The sequence below is a fragment of the Thrips palmi genome, unplaced genomic scaffold, assembly GCF_012932325.1.
Source record: "Thrips palmi isolate BJ-2018 unplaced genomic scaffold, TpBJ-2018v1 HiC_scaffold_15, whole genome shotgun sequence".
NCBI lineage: Eukaryota > Metazoa > Arthropoda > Insecta > Thysanoptera > Thripidae > Thrips > Thrips palmi.
Genome location: NW_023144624.1, coordinates 35,182 through 55,165, shown reverse-complemented (window position 1 = coordinate 55,165; position 19,984 = coordinate 35,182). Strand labels below are relative to the sequence as shown.

Below are 19,984 nucleotides of genomic sequence, written 5' to 3'. Positions count from 1 at the left end.
TAAGTAAAAAAAAAATATTGGTATCAACAAATGAAAACTGGTTTTCTCTTTTCCCGGAAGAAATCATTTCCTGTTTGATAGTTTCCTGACTCTTTTTCTAGTAGTCAGGGCTGTAAGCGACAGATTTGGAACCAACCTTGCACTTTCTGACCCCGGTCTGGCGCTTTGCACGGGTGTTCTGGAGACCCAATATAACGATTTTAGAGTTGGAGGCACTCTGGAAAACGCTGCAGAACCCGTTGGGAAGCGAAAATCTACTTTTTGTAGGAAAATTCGTATGAAACGCCTTACAATTTCCCGAAATCGCCGCTGCATGCGTATATCTCGTCATATGTGGACCCTTTTCTGTCTTTTTGGCTTTACAAATTCTGCTTCATCATCGACCTTCAGTAACCAAGACCTAGAAGAGTGTCATTATGTCATTGAGGAAATATCTTTGACTAATGAGCACACCAAAATTAGCTACAATGTCTTTGAGGTGCCTGAAAGTTCAGAGTTATTTCTCTTGATGTGTGTTGGGGGTTTATGCTTGTTTTTTGGGGCCCAACACTTATCGAAACTGACACAGTTGGCACGAAGCGCACCCTTAGAGAAGTATCATAATGTTTTTGCTGCGCGAGAAATATTTTTTTATCACCTTTCTGGTGAGGTAAGGGTTGAACTCTTTCATTTTACTTTGATGAAAGACGCCCATGTCTGTTGCCACTTTTTTATGAAATCCTTTTGACACAGTTTGGTAACGGCAACTCTTCTGGTTCAGAAACTACAAGTGCGTACAAGGTGGAGAAAACAGTAAAAATCTTTTATTCTTCTGAAGGATGGCACACGGCTTTGCACACGGCCAATCCAAGTGTGAGACTATAGGTGTGAGACATTTTTTCTCACGCTTACATGTGTGAGCCACGTTTGTCTCACGCTGGAAAGTGTGAGACATCGATGTCTTACACTTGCAAGTGTGAGACACGGTTTGTCCTACACTTGCAGGCGCTGGACCCGTGGCATTGAACCACAAATCTAGCATAGGCAGCAAGTGTGGGACAAGCTGTGTCCCACACTTGGAAGTGTGCGACTTCGTTGTCCCACACTTGCAGGCGTGAGACAAACGTTGCTCACACTTGCAAGCGTGAGACGAACGTGGCTCACACTTGTAAGCGTGAGACAAAATGTCCCGCACTGTCTCACACTTGGATTGGCAGTGCCAAATTGACGAGGCCCGGGAAATAATGCAGTTTTTTATTTTGCTTGACAGCTTGTAAGTGCAGTTGTTTTTTTTTTTTTTTTGTTTTTTATTCCATAGCAGACAAAACCCATTCGACCATGGGTTCTGATCCATTTAATCCTGGATGGGTTAGGACCCATTGAGACTCAGCTCTTTGCGTTAGCTTAAGAAACGCCTGCTAGGTTAGGCAAAAGTGTGATGCAAAGGTAGGCAAACCCGCTACCCACCGACCAATTAGGGGTAACTTGTAAACTACTGCAAGGCCACCACCATTGTGTTAAGCGCCGAAAGTTACGTTTGTGACGACCATCACGGTTGACAAACCTTCTTTGAAAAAGAAATAATGACAAGCCTTGTCCGAGTTCGGACACTTTGTAATGGTTTAGACCCTTTATGGGTGCAATCCATACAAATGAGTACTTTTCAGACACCCCTTACATGGGTTTCGGGTTGCACCCGTAAGAATGGGTTGGACTAAATTAAATGGGTGCATGAAAAGTGCCCATGTAAATGGATTTAGGAAATGGGTTTTGTTTTTGCCAACCGTTCAACAGAATGTGCAAATGGTAAAATGTTTGCTTCGTACACTGGTGTGTGTGCCGTTACAAGGACACTTCCATAGTTGACGAAGACAAGTACGGATCTCTGGGAGCGCGTAGGTTCCAAGCGTTTTTTTCAAGAGCGCCGATGCAAGTACTCTATGCTTTTCCAAGCGCTTTCCCATAGAAGTGTGTATCTCTTCAAAACGACATGCGTACATTGTATGCTCTAGCTGGAGCATGCCTGCAAGCACGCACGAGCAAGTGCACACCTGCCATGTACACACTAACTGGAGCATACATCTAGTGCATGAGGGATAGAGACTTGTCAGCTCCACGAAGCGTATGGCAGGTATGCACTTGTTGGTGCATGCTTGACTGGCATGCGCTAGCTAGAGCGCGCTTGCAGGCATGCTGCAGCGACAGCATTCAATGTACGCTTTTCGATTTGTAGAGAATTTCTCAGCACTCCCTAGTCTATCGGATCCTGTCTTAGCATCATTTAATCAGTTAACATCTACGTCTTCTCTTCAGTTACCTACCCTCAGAGCTTACATTACAATATTTCTCGCGCAGCACAAACAATTATGATCCTTCTCTTAGGATGCGTTTTGAGTCAACTGTGTCAGTTTCGTTAAGAGAACGGCCCGAGAAAACAAGCAACAACTCTAACATTCATCAAAAGAAATGACTTGGAACTCCGAGCAACCTCAAAGACATTCACGCTAATTTTGGTGTACACAATTCTGAAAGATATTTCCCCAAGGACAATATGACACTCTTCTACGCCTTGGTAAGTGAAGGTCCATGTTGAAGCAAAATTTGTAAAGCCAAGAAGACAGAAACGGGTCCACATTTGACAAGATATAAGCATGCAGCGGCGATTTCGGGTGATTATTAGGCGTTAAATAGGAATTTTTCCTAGAAAAGGTAGATTTTTGCTTCCCACCGGTCCCTGCAGCGTTCCCCAGGGTGCCTCCAACTCTCAAATCGTTATTTTGGGTCTCTAGAACACCCGTGCAAAGCGCCAGACCGGGGTCAGAAAGTGCAAGGTTCAACCGCTTACAGCCCTGACTATAGTCAGTTCACTACTTGTTACGAATCGCCCCATGGCTGTTACGATTCGCCCCGAGCCGGGGTGATTCGTAACAGATGCAAGGGTTTGAAATTCACTGTACCATTGCTATATAACAGACCTAAGAGTGTGTCTGGTCATTTTTTAAGCTAGATAAAGGGTTGAGCTATCAATCGGGCCATATCTGAGTCAAATTGTGCCAAAAATACGTCCGTAAAACCCAAATTCCAAAATCTGTTACAAATCGCCCCATGCTCCCTTACACGAACAATGAAGATTTCTTCCTTTTTCTTGTCCCAACACACTAAATGTCATGGGACTTTTATTGTCCCATGAATGATGCAATTTTAAGCACATCCGGTGGTGATGCAATTTTGTGTCCGCCAGGCGGGACAAATGGTCTAGTGAGAATACAATTTGCAGCAGGCGTCGGACAAAATGTGTCTCCAGACGGGAACAAAACTGCATTCGGATGTGCTTAAAATTGCTTAAATTGTGGGACAAAAAAAGTCCCATGAGTGTGAAGATGGTTTAACAGGTCTGAAAGAGGTCGCAAAGTTTCTGGCCCACATCAAAATGAGCGTTCTGATTCGCCGCAAAATTGATTCGAGGTCGCAATTAAAAACAAGAGGCAAAGAACATCAAGAGAGTTATACCCAAGGAGAACAAGCAGGTCAAGGTGAGGTCATAATGATGTCTAAGGATGGCATTCTGACGTCAACATGACATCCTTCAACATCATTTTGAGTTCATTTTGACATCGTTTTGACTTGCTGTTCTCTCTGGGTACCAATTGAAATTGATATTTAATTAAAGAAGGCAGATCCATTCTTTATCTTTATCCATTGTTCATCAATGTACATTAAGTGTCATGTGGGTGTAAATACTGGTCGAGTGACGAGGTCTGCTGGTCGAACTGCAACATCATGTGTTGGCATCTTCAAGAACGTGCTCATTGATTTTTTTTTCCTATTTTTTTTTCCGGAAAGTTGTGACAGAAAGAGTTTACTGAAGGATGGCTACACGGGTTGGACGTAACGAGCGTACATGGTTCGCGTCACGTCCTGGATGAACCGCGCTGACTGCTTGAGCGTCCCGGGCCGCTCGGGGTCGCTGAGGTTGACGTACGCCAGGCCGGTCTTCAGGCTGCGCCGAAAGGACAAAGGTCAACCTTCCTGCTGGACTCCTGATCATACAGTGTGGATGTACTTGAACAAGTTTGTTCGTGACCCTCACACAATTAATTTTCTGAAATTTTTCGAAAAAAATGTTAGAAAAACACGCATGCGTGAAACTGTGTAAGACCACGTACAAAAAAAATTTCACACCAACCGCTTTCCTGTATGAGTCGCTCAGTGTGGGATGTATTGAAATAACGCAATTACATCAATAAATGAATCTTGATTTCTCATATGCAGGTCAAATCATCTTAGCAAACTAGATCTATCCGTAAAGTTTGCACAACATTGTCTGTAGTACAGATACGTGGAATGCTTTATAGAGGCTATTGAGAGACTATGGGCAGGGGGCGGTAACACCCTAAAGCGGCAGAGAGGCGAAGCTCTCGCTCCGATCTTGCTTCGTGCAGGTGTCACGGACTTCTTCGAGATTATTCAGACTAGGCCATTGTTTGCAAATCGCTTTGCACATATCGAAAGAGTATCACATAAAGGGTGGATTAGACTCATTGGCAATCCCTTATCTGCTACTTCAGCCCCCAAAATATCCAAGTGAAAACACCGAAAAATACAATAAGTCTAATAATTTAGGGGAAAACGTCGGAACGCCATATTTGTGTAAACAATGCCGCGATTTTCTCTTTTGTACTAAGTAAAATTGGGAGTTTTGGGAAGGTTAATGCGTCTAATGCACCCTAAATTTGCTCTTTCGATCTGTGCAAAGCGTTTTGAAAACGATGGCCTAGTTTTAATCATCTCGAAGAAGTCCGTAACCCCTGCACAAAGTGAGAGCTTCGCCTCACTCCTGCTGTGTAGTGTTACCGCGGTGGGTAAGGATCCGATTTAAACATATCCTTACTTGTAACCGTCCTTCAGGCTCCAAGCCATGTAGCCGACGACGTTGCAAGCGTCTTCGTTGACAGCTCTGGCCAGGGCCCGCATGTACACCTGCAAGCAAAGACCGCGGCAACTTCGTGAGACCACACTCTCAGCCGTTTACTGACTATTTCTCATTAGCAGCCGTATTTCTGTAAGCAACCATAATACTTAGTTGGCTGAGCGATAGCGAAGCCTGTTACTCAGGTGGAGTTGAAAAATGTTTCCTGTCTGCGTGCGTGTGTGTGTGTGTGTGTCCGCGCTACTCCTCCTGAACGGCTCGGCCGATCTCGGTGAGATTTTGCACGCTTTTTGGGTATGTCCTTGGCTCGGCACACGCGAAATTTCACCATCCTAGCTCAACTGGTTCGGTTTTTATAGCCGAAAAACACCTAATAACGGCGAAAAATCGAGTTTTCTGCAGGCAGATCACTTCAGACTTGAAGGAAGGGGGGTCTGGGGGGCGGAGCCCCCCAGCCCCAAGTTAAAAAGTCAGGCCAATGCAGCCCTAGGCACGAAATCAAATGCTGTTTTGACCTTCAATCACGCAAATTGGTATGCGGATGCCTGGAAAAGAAACCTAGCCTGCCGAAGGCAGGCAAGCGCCGCAGGCCAAGGTAGGTGTAACGCCAGGCGTGGATTGTCGTAACTGGCGCAGCGTCGCGAAGCCTGTTACGACAAGACACGGTCTGGCGTACACCTACCTTGTATTTAGTTCTTAAATACTTAAAAATTTCTTTGTAATTTACAAAGAAAACTGTAATATCAGTACAGTAATTAGTAATTGCTAAGTAAAACTGACAAAAAATACTAAGTATTATGGTTGCTTACAGAAATGCGTATGCTAATGAGAAATAGTCAGTAAACGGCTGAGAGTGCAAGTGTCGAAATGTGGAGGTGTGGAATTTACAGCCTCCACACTTAGAAGTGCAGACACTGCAGTCTCCGCACGTCAAAAGTGGAGCCCCACACGCTTTGCACTGTGTCAAAGAGGTCGTGAAATGCTTAGTGTGTCTCTTCGCCCTTCTTGAAGCGTACCGGAGCTCATGCGCTCCGATCTACCACGCTTATTCCATGAACGTGACATCACGTTGAAGCGAATGTGAAAAAGTGTCACATTCGTTCCAACGTGATGTCACGTTCCTGAAATGAGAGTGTAAATGCATGGGAGCAATATCGCTGAAGCGAAGTTGTACGCTTCACACTCAGCAAACCTCCCAAACTATTCCAGGCCTTACATAGAAAAGCAGCTTGTTATAACAAAATATTTTTAAGCATACATAAGCTTTCACAGAAAATACTTCATACACTCTGAATGTAGTGGGACATTCTTTGACCCATGGGTTATGCAATTTTGAGCACATCCGACGGTGGTACAATTTTGTTCCCACATGGTGACACATTTTGTCTGACGACTGCTTCAAACTGTACTGTTATTAGACAATTTGTGCCACCTGGCGGACACAAAATTACATCACCATGGGATGTGCTTAAAATTGCATAGTCATGGGACAAAAAAAAGGTCCCATGACAATTTAGTGTGTAATTAACGAACTATCTTCGTACGTTTAACTAAGTAAATCAGTTTGTACCAAGGTTTGTACTATGCTCAAAATACTTCGTAAGGTTTTAAGCCTGCAAGAAGGACGGAAGGTCTTCGAGCGTAAGTTGTTCTATGCTTGAATGAAGCGTAGAACTACACTCCAAATTCTGCTGAGCTTTCCCGCGTAAAACGAACAAAACTATAGTATTACTAGAGGTACGCGCCGTTTAGTTTGGGCGCGTAGTGGCTGAGCGATGCGACTTAACACATTCTAATGCACGCGGTTTTGCAAGTCAGACCTCGCTGTTCACGGATGGATTTTGATATTGGCATCTGCCACGCTTCTTGCGAACTTACGGGTGCATGGCCGGGACTACTTCTCTTTTATATGTGCCTTCTTCCTATCTCTTCCCACACAATGCTGGTTCCAACCATGCGCGTCAGCGCGGGGGCAAGGGGTCTGGGACCTAGGGGCAAAATCAGCTTATGGGCTCATATTGGATGAAATGTAGGTCTGGAGTACAAATACAATACAAACACAGAAATGTGCTGGGATAAACATTAAAACTCAATTCCAAAATTGTAACCTAAAATTGGTCGAATTTCGGTAAAGCGTGAGTCTAGGAAAAATCCGGAAGTCATTTTTGTGTTCAGCACACCAAAAACTGCAGGAAACAATGCAAAACTCGACCTGAAAATTTTGGTCCAAAATGACCTAACTTGTGATGAAAATTTGAGTCGAAATGGAAGTGATTTTCGTGATCAGCATACTCGATTAAGAGTGGGTCTTGGGAAAAATTTGGTAGTCATTTTTGTGCGAAAGACACAAAACATTCTTACTTTCATTTTTCGTATTTTTCTCTGTTGACACTCCGGAAGGATTTCAACCATTGTAGAATGTTAAAAAAACCATCTTAGAACCTATTTGAGAACCCCTTTGCTCCTTAGATTGTTTTATTTGCTGAAGTGCCGTCCCATCTCGTAGACGGCTTGTAAGTGCGGCAGCAGGTGTGAGAAATTAGTCAGCCACTCGCTGCAACCAACCTAACAACGATAATAACCAAGTTCAAAGGGATGCTTTGAATATTTCAAATGATGATAGTTGTTAATCTGAGATAATCTCCCCGTGGAGGAGGTTTGGGAGACATCAGGTGCGAAATTTGAATACAATTCGTGCGGTAGTTACTGAGAAACGTGAGCGTGTACGCTACCACAGAGGGAAAGACAGACAGGCACGACCAGTCACTTTTTGGTGCGACCAAACACGACATGGGGTTCGCTATCGCTCAGCCAATGACTGCGCAACCTAACTTACGGTGTTCTCAGTAACTTACGACCAATTTCTTCATATTACGAACAAATTTTTCTGTATGGTCAGATTTGTGTCGTAAAGTACTGAGAAGCTAAGCTGTGATTAGAATAGAATCTGGAGAAAAAGACGACTCTCTTGTCCATCAGTCCTTGAAGAAATAGTTTGTGACACCATGTTAAAAATGCGTTTCTCTCAGGATTATGACCGAATTAGACTGCACGGCATTTCTCAGTAGGAAGTCGGAAGGGTGCGCTCGGGTGCGCTTTAGATTTCCAGTGAACACGCTCGCCACGAGGCGAGTCGACAGCCCAACACGTACGCTATGGTAGCCCTCTCGGTCAGGGTCGTGGCATTCTTCGTCGCGGCGGCCGAAGTAGCCGTTCGCGGTGACTAGCACGGGGAAGTTGTTGAACCTGTCCTTGATCCAGTTGAGCGCAGCCCTGAAGCCCCACGGAGCCACCTGGAACAGAACGCGCAATGGGCCTGCACTCTAAAAAACACACTAAAAACCCTACGAAGAACGCTCTGCGTAAATGCAAAGAAAACTAAGGCTTCGCAGCCTATGAAGGGAACACACTAAATGTCATGGGACATTTTTTGGCCCACGAGTTATGCAATCTTAAGCACATCCGACGCTGATATAATTTTGTTCCTGCCTGGCAACACATTTTGTCTGACGCCTGCTGCAAATTGTACTTCCATTAGACAATTTGTGCCGCCCGGCGCACACAAAATTGTAGCACCATTGGATGTGCTTAACCTTGCATCATTCATGGGACGAAAAAAGTCCCTGGACATTAAGTGCACTGAGAAAACCTTACAAACTATTTTGGGCCTTACAAAGAAAAGTAGTTTGTATAACAAAGTATTTTGAGCATACGTAAGCGTACAAAGAAAATACTTCGTAATTTACGAACTATTTCTTCGTATAACAAAGTATTTTAGTTTGTTATACGTATGCTCAGAATACTTCGTAAGGTTTTAAGAGTGTGTGTCGGTGACGGCCCAACCGGCCGCGCGCTCACCACGAAGCCGTCGCGCGCGGTGCGCAGCCACGAGGCCCTCGAGTGCGAGACCGCGTTGGTGTCGTTGTAGATGGAAGCGACGAGGCCGGCGGCGGTGCCGGGCCTCGTCAGGCTCGTGGTGTAGTGGTTCAGCCCGATGAAGTCCATGGTGCCGGAGATGAGCGCCTTCTCCGCGGCGGTGAAGACGGGCAGCCGGGACGCGGCGAGGCCGTTGCCGAAGCTGTTCCTGTCCACGACGTCCCGCATGGCGGCCGGGTAGTCGCCCACCATGACCGGGTCCGCGAACCAGGCGAAGGTGAAGACGTTGGCCCTCTCGGCAGCCTCCGCGTCCTCGCGGCTGTTCGAAGCCGGCATTTGGAACTGGAGGTCGAGCGCGCTGCCCACTTTGCCTGTCATGTAGCACAACAAAATGGCATGCTTTCCGAAAGATGTTCACACTCCTAATATCTTACAACGAAATATTTTACATGTCACATGTTTCAGACATGTTACAGTGAGCTTCCGGGCACGGTAAAAACGGTACCTGGTTTTCCCAGGAGCCCAATGGCGAAGACATAGGTGATTTCCAGGGGGTTCCTGGGAAAACCAGGAACCGTTTTTACCGTGGGGCAAGCATAGCGATATTTCTTCAATTCGTGACACGAATTTTTTTTTGTCAGATTCTAAGAATACAAAGAAAAAACTTCGCAATACGAAGAAAAATCACACTGCACCACTGCGAATTCTGCGGCAACTTTGGTTACAACAAAATTGACAGGCCGTTTGGAATGCCAAAAATTGTGGGGCTTCGGTCGCCTGCAATGCAAAATTTTAGAAAGGGGGGGGGAGTATTTCAAGGCCGCAGGCATGCCAAATTTATGGCATTTAAAACGGTTTGGCGATTCTACGCAAACGAAATGGCATGGGCCTTTTTTTGTCCCATGAATGATGCAATTTTAAGCACATTCATCAATAATACAATTTTGTGTCCAGCGGGTGCCACAAACTGTCCAATGAATTAGCAAAATGCATCAGTCATTAGACAATATGTGTTACCTGCTATGGACACAAAATTGTGTCTAGGATAAGCTTCAGGTAGCGTCATTCATGGGACAAAAAAGTCCCATGATATCTATTGTGTGGCAAGCAAACTTTAACCAGCCACCGGGCTAATAAAGTTGGCCAGGAAAAAATGACACATTTCGTGGACAACCGTAGACAGTGTCAAAACGCGTTTGTCAACCCTACGAACAACTTCAAAATATGGCGGACCATAATTTTCACTCATATTTAAAATTTTGGACTTTAGCCACCAGCCTTGCCGTGTGCAGTTTTCTTCATTATGAGAAAATTCCACGCAAGACATGAAGAGTGTGAAGCAACTTAAACTCTTTAGTGCACTGTACCTCCTTGGATCATTTTGTAGGTGTTGTTGTACAGATGGTAGGCCATGGCGTGGGCCAGGATCATGTTGTGGACGCAGCCGTAGCCGCCAGTGCCCTCTAGGCCGAGGCCGGGGGCGCTCTCCACCCCTTCGTACGCTTCCATGCAGTGAGCCTGGGGCGAGTCCAGGAGCACCCACATCTTGACCTGCGCAGGGCGGCCGCGCTTTAGTTTCGTGCAACTCGACACCTGAACAGAAGACCCGGCTATCTTTTCAGAGCGATTTGAGAACCGGCTACCTTTTCAGAGCGATCCGAGAATCGGCTATCTTTTCAAAGCGACCTGAGAACCGGCTATCTTTTACGAGCGATCCGAGAACCGGCTATCTTTTCAGAGCGGTCCGAGAACCGGCTAACTGACTTTTTTTAAGAAATTGAGTTTCTTACATTAATCGATAGAACAGGTGATGCGGATTATTTTAATGTAAGAAACTCAATTTCTTAAAAAAAAAGTCAGTTAGCCGGTTCTCGGACCGCTCTGAAAAGATAGCCGGTTCTCGGATCGCTCGTAAAAGATAGCCGGTTCTCAGGTCGCTTTGAAAAGATAGCCGATTCTCGGATCGCTCTGAAAAGGTAGCTCTGAAAAAATTAAGAAGATTTCTGTGATGAATAATCCATAAAACGGCCTAACGGCCTTTACAAATGAATTTCATAAAATAACGAAATGTTACAGTTACTTTACAAGGAATTTGCAAAAATAAAATTCGTAAATTCACAATAATTTCTTACAGTGTTCGAGTGCGTACGGCAAAATCTGTTCCTGGTTTTCGCAGGACTGTCTTTTCTACAGACAACCTCGGAAACCCGGGAAGAGTTTTCACCGTGGGCACTTCAGAGTTATTTCCTTTTTCGCAGGACTTCGAGTGGTCGCGGCTCCGCGGTTAAACGTTCGTCAAGAAGAGACGCTCCACCTGGACCGCACTCTTAAAACCTTACGAAGTATTTTGAGCATACGTATTACAAACTAAAATACTTTGTTATACGAAGAAATAGTTCGTAAATTACAAAGTATTTTCTTTGTAAGCTTACGTATGCTCAAAATACTTTGTTATACAAACTACTTTTCTTTGTAAGGCCCAAAATAGTTTGTAAGGTTTTCTCAGTGTGGCATGTACAGTCTACGCTGGAGCATGCTTGGCAAGTATACGCAAGATGGCGTGTACTTGCAACCTGCAAGCACACGTTGCTCTGCTTTACATGCAAAAGGTAGGGGGCTTTAGCAACAGTGCACTTATGGCAAGCATGCCAGGTTGACTCCAGGTGGAGTGTACATGCCAGATTGGCTGTAGGTATGTACTATGGCGACACTTGAGTTTGGATATGTGTTGTCGACCCCTCGCTCAAGACTATGCAGCCTCTTTTATGCCTTTTGGCTCACCCTGTCGCCAAAAGACATGAAGGCCAAGTCGGCGAAGTCAACGAAGCGGTCCTGGATGGCTTCCGTGAACCAGCCGCCGTCGTCCAGGTACATTTGCGGGATGTCCCGGTGGTGAATGGTGACCTGGGGGCGGGCAGGGCCATTAAGAATCCGGCTGGACCTTCCCCTTTCCATACACACTCAATGTTATGTTCAATTTAGTACAAAATTTTACAGTTTTTCGAGCAGATGAACTTTTCGTCCGACTATCGCACGAGAAACGGCACAAATCCCGCCATACCTGCGGCAAAATTCTTTACAAATGTGTACGGGAAGTTTATCTGTACAAAAACTGTAACGGCTCGCACAAAAATTTATAGTTGGTAAGAAACCGAGGTGGTTTGCACTCGCGTTATAGTCGGGTTTCTCTATCTGTAAGAGCTAGCTAGTACGCCTGATAAGCGTATTAGCCGAAATTCTAAAACTTTCACCTATTTTTGGAGTGTTTTGGGTTGTTTTAGGAAATCTCGATTATTTTGAGGCGTAAGGCATTCACAGGTTTTGAGAGTGCATATACCCCTCCTTTGAAATACTGCTTGAAAACAACAACAAAACTACAATAATTGCTGGCATTTCTTTTTCATTCCAGGAATGGAGGGAATGGACTGTACTTTTAAAGTACAACAAGTGCTGAACAAAGTGCAAGGGAACCGAGTGCAGTCCAGGCCTCGTTGTACTTTGCACACTTTCTCGTTGTTCTTCTGGGTAACACGACGGTTCACACAAATTTTTTCACATATTGAAGTTTCACCTAATGTAATTTTGCATAGACGGTTTCACACAATTTTTTTCACACAAATTTATTTTTACCTACAATGCCAGTTAACACAGTTCGGTATCGAATCGAATCAGGGGGTTCGATTCGGGGACAGATCTCTCTGCTTCGACCCCGAATATTCGAAATTTCGAATCGACTGTGGCTCGTCTTCGAAACGGTTGCGCGGGAACGGTTGAAAGCCGCGCACACAGCGTTGTTTTAAAATCAAATCAAGACCATATTTGGTTTTCCTGCTTTTTGTCCTTCCTTTATACAGAAAATGTGTTTTGAAACTCACTGTTTTCTTTGTTTCAGTGATTCGATTCTGAATCTTTACAATTCGGTTCGATTCAACTCGTGAACTTTTTCCAGATTCGATTAGAACTCGAAACTATTTTTTTACATTCTATACGTGAGTTTGATTCGAAATGAAAACCCTTGATTCGCATATCCCAACCGTCTAGTCTTCGTAATAAAGGGCCGCCCTCTGTAGGTTCAATCGGCAAGGGACCGCTTATTAATGGGTTCACACTAAAATTGTGTGAACAATGTGTAAAACATTGTAAATGTAAATTGGTACTCTATGTGAAAAAAAATGTGTGAAAATGTATATGCGAAATTACATTAGGCAAAACTTCAGTATGTGAAAAGGTTTGTGAACCGTGAACCGTCGTGAACCGTTCTCCTGACATGTCGGATTGCAATCCTTGTAAGTATTATTTTTTTCTCAGCCTTCGTCGTACTTTTGCTGTAGTATTCACACTTTTTCTTGCAGTTGAGAGTGAACTCACTACAGGCTCAATGTTATTCGCGATCAGCTCATCGATGAGGTTGTTGTAGTAGTCCAGAGCCTCCGCGTCGTAGCCCTCCTCCTGGCTGCCCCTTGGCAGCAGCCTGCTCCAGGCCAGGGGGAAGCGGTACATGTTGACCTGCAGCACACCCAGGACTTGGTCAGCAAGGTTGCAGCGCGCCACCACGGCGCCGAGAAGGGTGCTACACACACACTCATTTCAGGAACGTGACATCACGTTGTAACGAACGTGCCAAAATGTCACGAGAACAAAATTGTACCACGGTCGGATGTGCTTAAAATTGCATCATTTAGGGACAAAAGAAAACAGTCCCATGACATTCAGTGTGTACGAGAAAAAATCTCATTCAACGAACGTTAATGAAAGCAGATGATACTCGTTTGGTTTTCTTTCGATGCCTCGTCGTCCGCATGGGTCTGCCGGCGCCGTACCGGGGGAGTGAGTGGCCAGTGAGCAGGCCGTCGCGCGCGAGGAGGGGTGCCATTGTCGATGTTTCGCGCAGACTGCGAGCCATGCCTCACTCACCATCCCGCCCCGGCCGCCAGCCCCTATTATTGTTAGGATTCACACTTTGGTTTCTGGACTCTGGAGTAAAAGCTAGCTGACACCTTTATATGTCTTGTATTGTTCTAGGTAGCGATAAAGGTAGCAGTAAAGGTATCATCTGCTAAAAAGTCCTATGACACAGCCGCGTGAGCTGAGCCCAGTCTTCCACGACGGAGGTGTCCCCTACGCTGTCCAGAAACGTGACCTCACGTTGAAACGAACGTGACAAAGTGTCACGTTCGTTTGAGCGTTGTGTCACATTCGTTTGGATGTGGTTCACAAACAAACGTGACACAACGCTCAAACAAACGCTCAACAAACGTACACACTAAATGTCATGGGACTTTCTTTGTCCCATGAATGATGCAATTTTAAGCACATCTGGTGGTGATGCAATCTTGTGTCCGCCAGGCGTGACAAATTGTCTGCTGAAAGTACAATTTGCAGCAGGCGTCGGACAAAATGTGTCGTCCAGACGGGCACAAAATTGTATCAGCGTAGGATGTGCTTAAAATTGCATAAATCGTGGGACCAATTAAGTCCCATGACATTTAGTGTGCAACATTTTGTCACGTTCGTTTCAACGTGAGGTCACGTTCCTGAAATCGGAGTGTAGGGGACACCTCCATGGAAGACTGGGCTCAGCTCGCACGGCTGCGTCATGGGACTTTTTTTTTCGTACACACGAAATGTCACGCGACTTCTTTTTGTCCCTGAATGATGCAATTTTAAGCATATCCGACCGTGGTACAATTTTGTTCTCGCCTGGCGACACATTTTGTCCAACACCCACTGCAAATTGTACTTTCACTAGACAATTTGTCCCACGTGGCGGACACAAAGTTGTACCGACCGATGTGCTCACTGAGAAAACCTTACAAACTATTTTGGGCCTTACAAAGAAAAGTAGTTTGTATAACAAAGTATTTTGAGCATACGTAAGCTTACAAAGAAAATACTTCGTAATTTACGAACTATTTCTTCGTATAACAAAGTATTTTAGTTTGTTATATGTATGCTCAAAATACTTCGTAAGGTTTTAAGAGTGCTTATAATTGCATCACTCATGGGACCAAAAAAATTCCCAAAGTTCAATGCCACTTAGTGTGCAGGTGATGCAATTTTAATGATATCCGATGGTGATACAATTTTGTTTCAGCCAAGTGGGGCAAATTGTCTACAGTAAATACAATTTGCAGTAGCCGACTCTGACAATATGCGTCAAAGTTGTATCACCGTCGCATGTGCTTAAAATTGCGTAAGTCGTGGGCGAGGGGCAACGCAACCACTCGCAAAATCCTGAGTCCACTGAGTGGCGAGTGGCCGAAATCCCGCGGTTGAAATCTCGTGAGATCCCTTCGGAATCTGGTTAAATCTCGCGAAATCCTATCAAAATCCGGTAAAATCCCGTGAAATCCCATCGAAATTTCGCGAAATCTAGCTTCAGTTTGACGCGAAACCTAGCGTAATCTCACGAGCTCATAAGCACGTCATAATGGCAAAAAGTCAAGTTTGACGGACTGAATATTCTTTAAAATGAACAGAGAAAAGTCTGCACAGCATCGCTTCTCGTAATACGAAAAACACGAAGGAATGGTAAAATTTGCGAAGAATTCCTTTATTATGAAACCAAATCCTTCGTATTACGAAGCATTTCTCCATAATACGAAGAACACTGTTATAAAAGTCTTGTTGAATCTACGACATAGGTCCCAACAATACGTGCTGTTAACAAAATGTTGCTGTCATTTCAACAACACGTGTTGTTATGACGAGGAAAATCAACTAACAGTGTCTTTAAATAAATGACATATTCTTGTTCCTTGATATTAACAATATTGTCGTCACTTGAACAGCCATGTTGTCACAACCTTCTGCCGTCGGTTGAAGGTTTGTCAAGCAACAAAAAAGATCATCGAAATGACAAATATTGCGGATGAAAGGACGCACTGCTCGATGGCGCTCTCAAAGCCTAATGCAAGGGCGTGAAAGACTGTTAATGCGCTTACGAGCGGAGTTTTTATGCCTTTGTGTTGCCAGTGTATGCAATAACTTCACCAACAACATTTTGTTGTTAAATCAACAATAGACCCGGCCTGTTATTTTAACAATACATCTCTTAATAAAAATTAATCAACATTTTGTTGTTGATTCAACGACATTTGTTCTGAGAGTGAAGAAATTAATGCCTTTATTTTGTTCAAACTTACATAGCATGCTGCGTAGACTTTCTAGAGTGAACTAGACCGTGCAAAGCTAAAGAGAAAACTGTACATTTTACGCCTGCTCAAAAAAAAACTTCATGAGCGAAGGAGAAGAGTGCTGGCAGTCGCAGTACTCACGCCGAGCTCCTTGAGTAGCTGCACGTCGTGCGCCACGTCGCCGACGTTCCAGACAGTGGCGGACCTCCCTGAAACACGCCGAGCAGTAGCCAGAGCGAGCACAGCAAAAAATGTCATGTACAATTTTGTACAATACGTTACATCTTGTAGCGTAGCACCAAAAACCGCCTACACAGCTTTTGCTTCGCAGCTACGAAGAAAATAAAGGCAATGTAGAATTGCTTCGTATTATGAAGACATGCTTCATATTGCGAGGGATTTTCCCTCGTAATGAGAAGCAATTCTTCGTTACAATGCCTTCGTTTTCTTCGCATTACGAAGTGATGCACTGAGGTTTTCAAAAGGCTATGAATATACGACGTAAGGTGCTATGCATATCGCACCATATGGGCAGCAATGCCATTGCCATAATGCACTGCAATGCTTCCCGAAAATGCCCTTTGCTAGTGCATGAGAATGCGAAAGGCATTGCACTTTATGTGCAATGCAAAAGTATTGCACCAATTATGATGCTAAACTCACACCGTTTGAATTTCAGTGCGCTCCCTACACTTCTTACTGTGCAATGTTTTGTAAGAAAAAACTGGACAAATTTATCCATTGTTGAGCGAAATTGTGAACAAACTCATGCAGAAAGTTCATCTGCACAAGAAACTGAGACAAAATTTGTACAAAATTATTCAGAGTAGAGAAAGTTTAACTGGAGGGACCAACACCGCTTCAGCATGTCAGTCAGCACTTACATTCCTCGCTCCATGCCCCTTCGATTTGGTGGGCGGCGGAGGCCACGCCGATCCTGTAAAAGGCTGGGAGCATGTACAGGGACTCCGACTCCGAGGCACTTGGCGCGTACAGGTCCTCCTCGGGGTGATCGCCGTCGTCGTCATCTATGTGTTTGAAGACACGAGACCGAGAATGAAAATACCTGTCACACCGGCACTTGAAGCTGACATAGGTCCAACACTACGACCGAACAAAGGTGCATAATCGTACTCCTTCTAATCCAGTGCATGTAAGGGCACTGCAGTATGGTAGTCTGAAGAACTGTCATAAGCAGGCCTTGAATAGGGAACGCGAACGTCTGGTTCAGTGTAGAAGCACGGGGGCGTTTCTTCGGCCTCGCGACCCACGAAAGGGCGGAGATCTCTAGAATTTTGTGGCTAACCCATGAAAATGAATTTTACTGCCTCCGTTTTGCTACCAACGAACCATTGATAGACTTCAAACAGGTCCCGGAAAACCGTGCAATGCAAAAAAAAGCATTGGAATTTTCTAATTCTTTGTATGCCCTTTGATTGTGTGGTTCAAATCTCGAAAACGTTTGGCGGGAGGATATCATTTTGAGTACTTCCTTTCCGCACGTTAGGCTAGACCGTTCAAACATCGCAGCCAATGTTACTCAATTGCGTTATTTTGGGCATTGCGCGCACGATTTAAGCCACGCCGTTGAGTGTTTCGACTTGATTTTTTATTCAATGTTTCATCTCCAAGGGCCGAACGAAAACCGGAAGGGGAAGTGGCAGAAAATAATGGTTTAAATGTTTGCATTTGAATACTTTATTTGCAACACATTCCGTGGGGCACCATGACCAACCGACCAACCCGAGGGGCACTATGACCATGCTTTTTCTTGCCCAAGAAGTATACTTTTTACCATTATTCTCATTGAAATAGTTTCTTTGGCTGACTTTACGGTCAGGCCAGTCGCCTCAGCCACAAAAACAGTCCAAAAACGATCCAAGCTTCATCCGTTTTAAGAGGCTTTAAAATGGGCGGTTGAGAACGGTTAACTCTCCAAGTCTTCCACATTTCACATCCAAAGCTATGACATGTGTTTACGTGTTTGTTTATCTTTCAAAGACATATCTGAATTCGCAAGCTCATTTCAAAATGGCCAAGTTTTAAATTAAATTATCGCGTTCACTATACTGCTATTAAGTAACCTTATCTTCTGATCACGCCGTTGCTGTTTCTGTGCAGAGTAGCCACGGATGCCTTTCCGCGCCTATGACCACGGTTTTGGCCACATAAAGAGCTGCAGATTCAGAGCCTTTCTTAATCTTACTTGTGGTTCACGATCTGCGAGGAAACTATTCTGGGACAGTTGTTCGACCCTTATCCATCTTCTGGAGCAAAACGCGAACTTTTAGACGAAAATGAATCAAGTATGTATGGTCATGGAAACCCACACTGCAAATCCAAGTGTAGGACAGGTCGACACTTTAAGGCGTGGACCAGTTTGTCCTACGTTTGCAAGTGTCGACCAGGTGTGTCCGACGCCTGCAAGTGTCGACCACAGCATGTCCGACGGCTGAAGTGTGGGGCCACAGTAGGAAACTCAGTGTAATTTGCCGTAGGACAAACAGTGTCCTGCACATGCAGGTGTCGGACACAGTGTTGGTCGACTTCAAAGAGTCGGACACAACTGGTAGACACTTGCAAGCGTAGGACAAACTGGTCTACGCCTTAAAGTGTCGACCTGTCCTACACTTGGATTTGCAGTGCACAAAACAAGTGGTCATGGATCCCCCAAAATGCAATTTACGACTCTAAGGCTCCCTGAGCATGCAACAAACTACATAGAATCAAATGTGAGGTTGAATATTTTCACGGACAGCCGACATTTGGGGAAAAGCCGCAAGACATCGAACAAGATGCGGTAGTGAGAAAAAAATATCCCAGATTTTTAATGTACCCAAGTTGCCCAAAATGCTGAAACAAAAATTTTGACGAGCTCCTGTGCGAGGGGGTATGTATGTACTCTCAAAACCTGTGTCCCGACTATTACGCTGGTACGCTCTAGTACGCCTCAAACTAATCGGAATTTAGCTAAAAACAGCCCAAAACACCCCAAAAATTGTTAAAATTTTGAGAATTTCGGCTATACGCGCACTATGTCGCGTGCTATTTCAGACAGAGGGACCTGACTATCACGCGAATGCGGGCAAACCCCCTCGCTCTCGTGGTTTTACTCAAAGTAAGAAGGTCGGGGTCTAGTTCAAATGAGTAAGGAACCGAGACTTTCGAAAGTCCTGCCAAACCGTGGATTTAGAACCAAAACATGGTGGTCATGGTACCCCAATGGCCATGGATCACCACCCTCCCTTACTGGTGGCGGCGCCGACGCAGCGCTGCGAGGCGGCGTGGAAGGCGGTGCCCGGCGGGCAGGTGGCGGGCACGGGGCTGCCGAAGCCGCCGGCCGTCCGCACGCACTCGAAGTAGCCCTGCGGCCTGGAGGCGTCGGGCAGGCGGCCCTCGCGCAGGCAGGCCAGGCTGCACACGCCGTCCGGCGAGATGGCGCTGTCGGCGCCGCAGTCCGCCACGTAGGCGTGCTCGGGCCGCTCGTCCACGCACAGGAAGAAGACGCTCGCGCCGCCCGGCCACCGCTGGTACACCAGCAAGGTGCTGCTGTTGCACACGGCCGGGGCGCACACCGCCTCCGCGCTGCGGGCATCGCGGGGAAGGCGACAAATCACTCTGGATGTCTCATGAAATCCCAGCTAGGGTCACTTGGGGTAATAGGGTACTTTCGTAGATCCCTGAACCGGAAGCACACAGACGCCATATTGGTGGAAGTAGATCCAAACTTGACATGGGAAAGAGACGTTCGTCAAAGGTATCGGCCACACTTGAACATAAACAGTCGTTTGATACTTGTTTGCAATGCATATGTGTTTCGCGAGCAATATTTGTACAGCTCGGCTATAGTTTTGGATCCGAAGAGAGGTTAGTTTCCGGCCAATTTGGCGTCTGCAGGTCTGCTTGCTTCCGGTTCAGCATTCTACGAAAGTACCCTATTAGGGGGACACGGGGCCGACTCTTAGTCAAGAATCGAGATTTTAGAACTTGTGCCGCGTAGCAAATGCTATTTTCTCAATAAAAAAATCACATTTGGTATGTCATGCGTTCAAAAATGGCAATC

General features: G+C 45.3%; 1 protein-coding gene across 1 annotated transcript in view; it reads right to left on the bottom strand.

Moving 5' to 3' along the window:
• Nucleotides 1-3,801: 3,801 nt before the first annotated feature.
• Nucleotides 3,802-19,984, bottom strand: part of LOC117641010 (myrosinase 1-like) — a 17,931-nt gene continuing 1,748 nt past the window's right edge. Inside the window, exons 2-11 of the mRNA XM_034378097.1 lie at nucleotides 19,172-19,506; nucleotides 16,806-16,949; nucleotides 16,063-16,130; nucleotides 13,154-13,291; nucleotides 11,567-11,689; nucleotides 10,153-10,378; nucleotides 8,768-9,156; nucleotides 8,062-8,202; nucleotides 4,871-4,959; nucleotides 3,802-3,979 (exon numbers count right to left, since the gene is read on the bottom strand). Coding sequence (XP_034233988.1) covers nucleotides 3,853-3,979; nucleotides 4,871-4,959; nucleotides 8,062-8,202; nucleotides 8,768-9,156; nucleotides 10,153-10,378; nucleotides 11,567-11,689; nucleotides 13,154-13,291; nucleotides 16,063-16,130; nucleotides 16,806-16,949; nucleotides 19,172-19,506 — 1,780 coding nt within the window. The 3' untranslated portion in view covers nucleotides 3,802-3,852. The remainder of the gene's footprint in view (nucleotides 3,980-4,870; nucleotides 4,960-8,061; nucleotides 8,203-8,767; nucleotides 9,157-10,152; nucleotides 10,379-11,566; nucleotides 11,690-13,153; nucleotides 13,292-16,062; nucleotides 16,131-16,805; nucleotides 16,950-19,171; nucleotides 19,507-19,984) is intronic.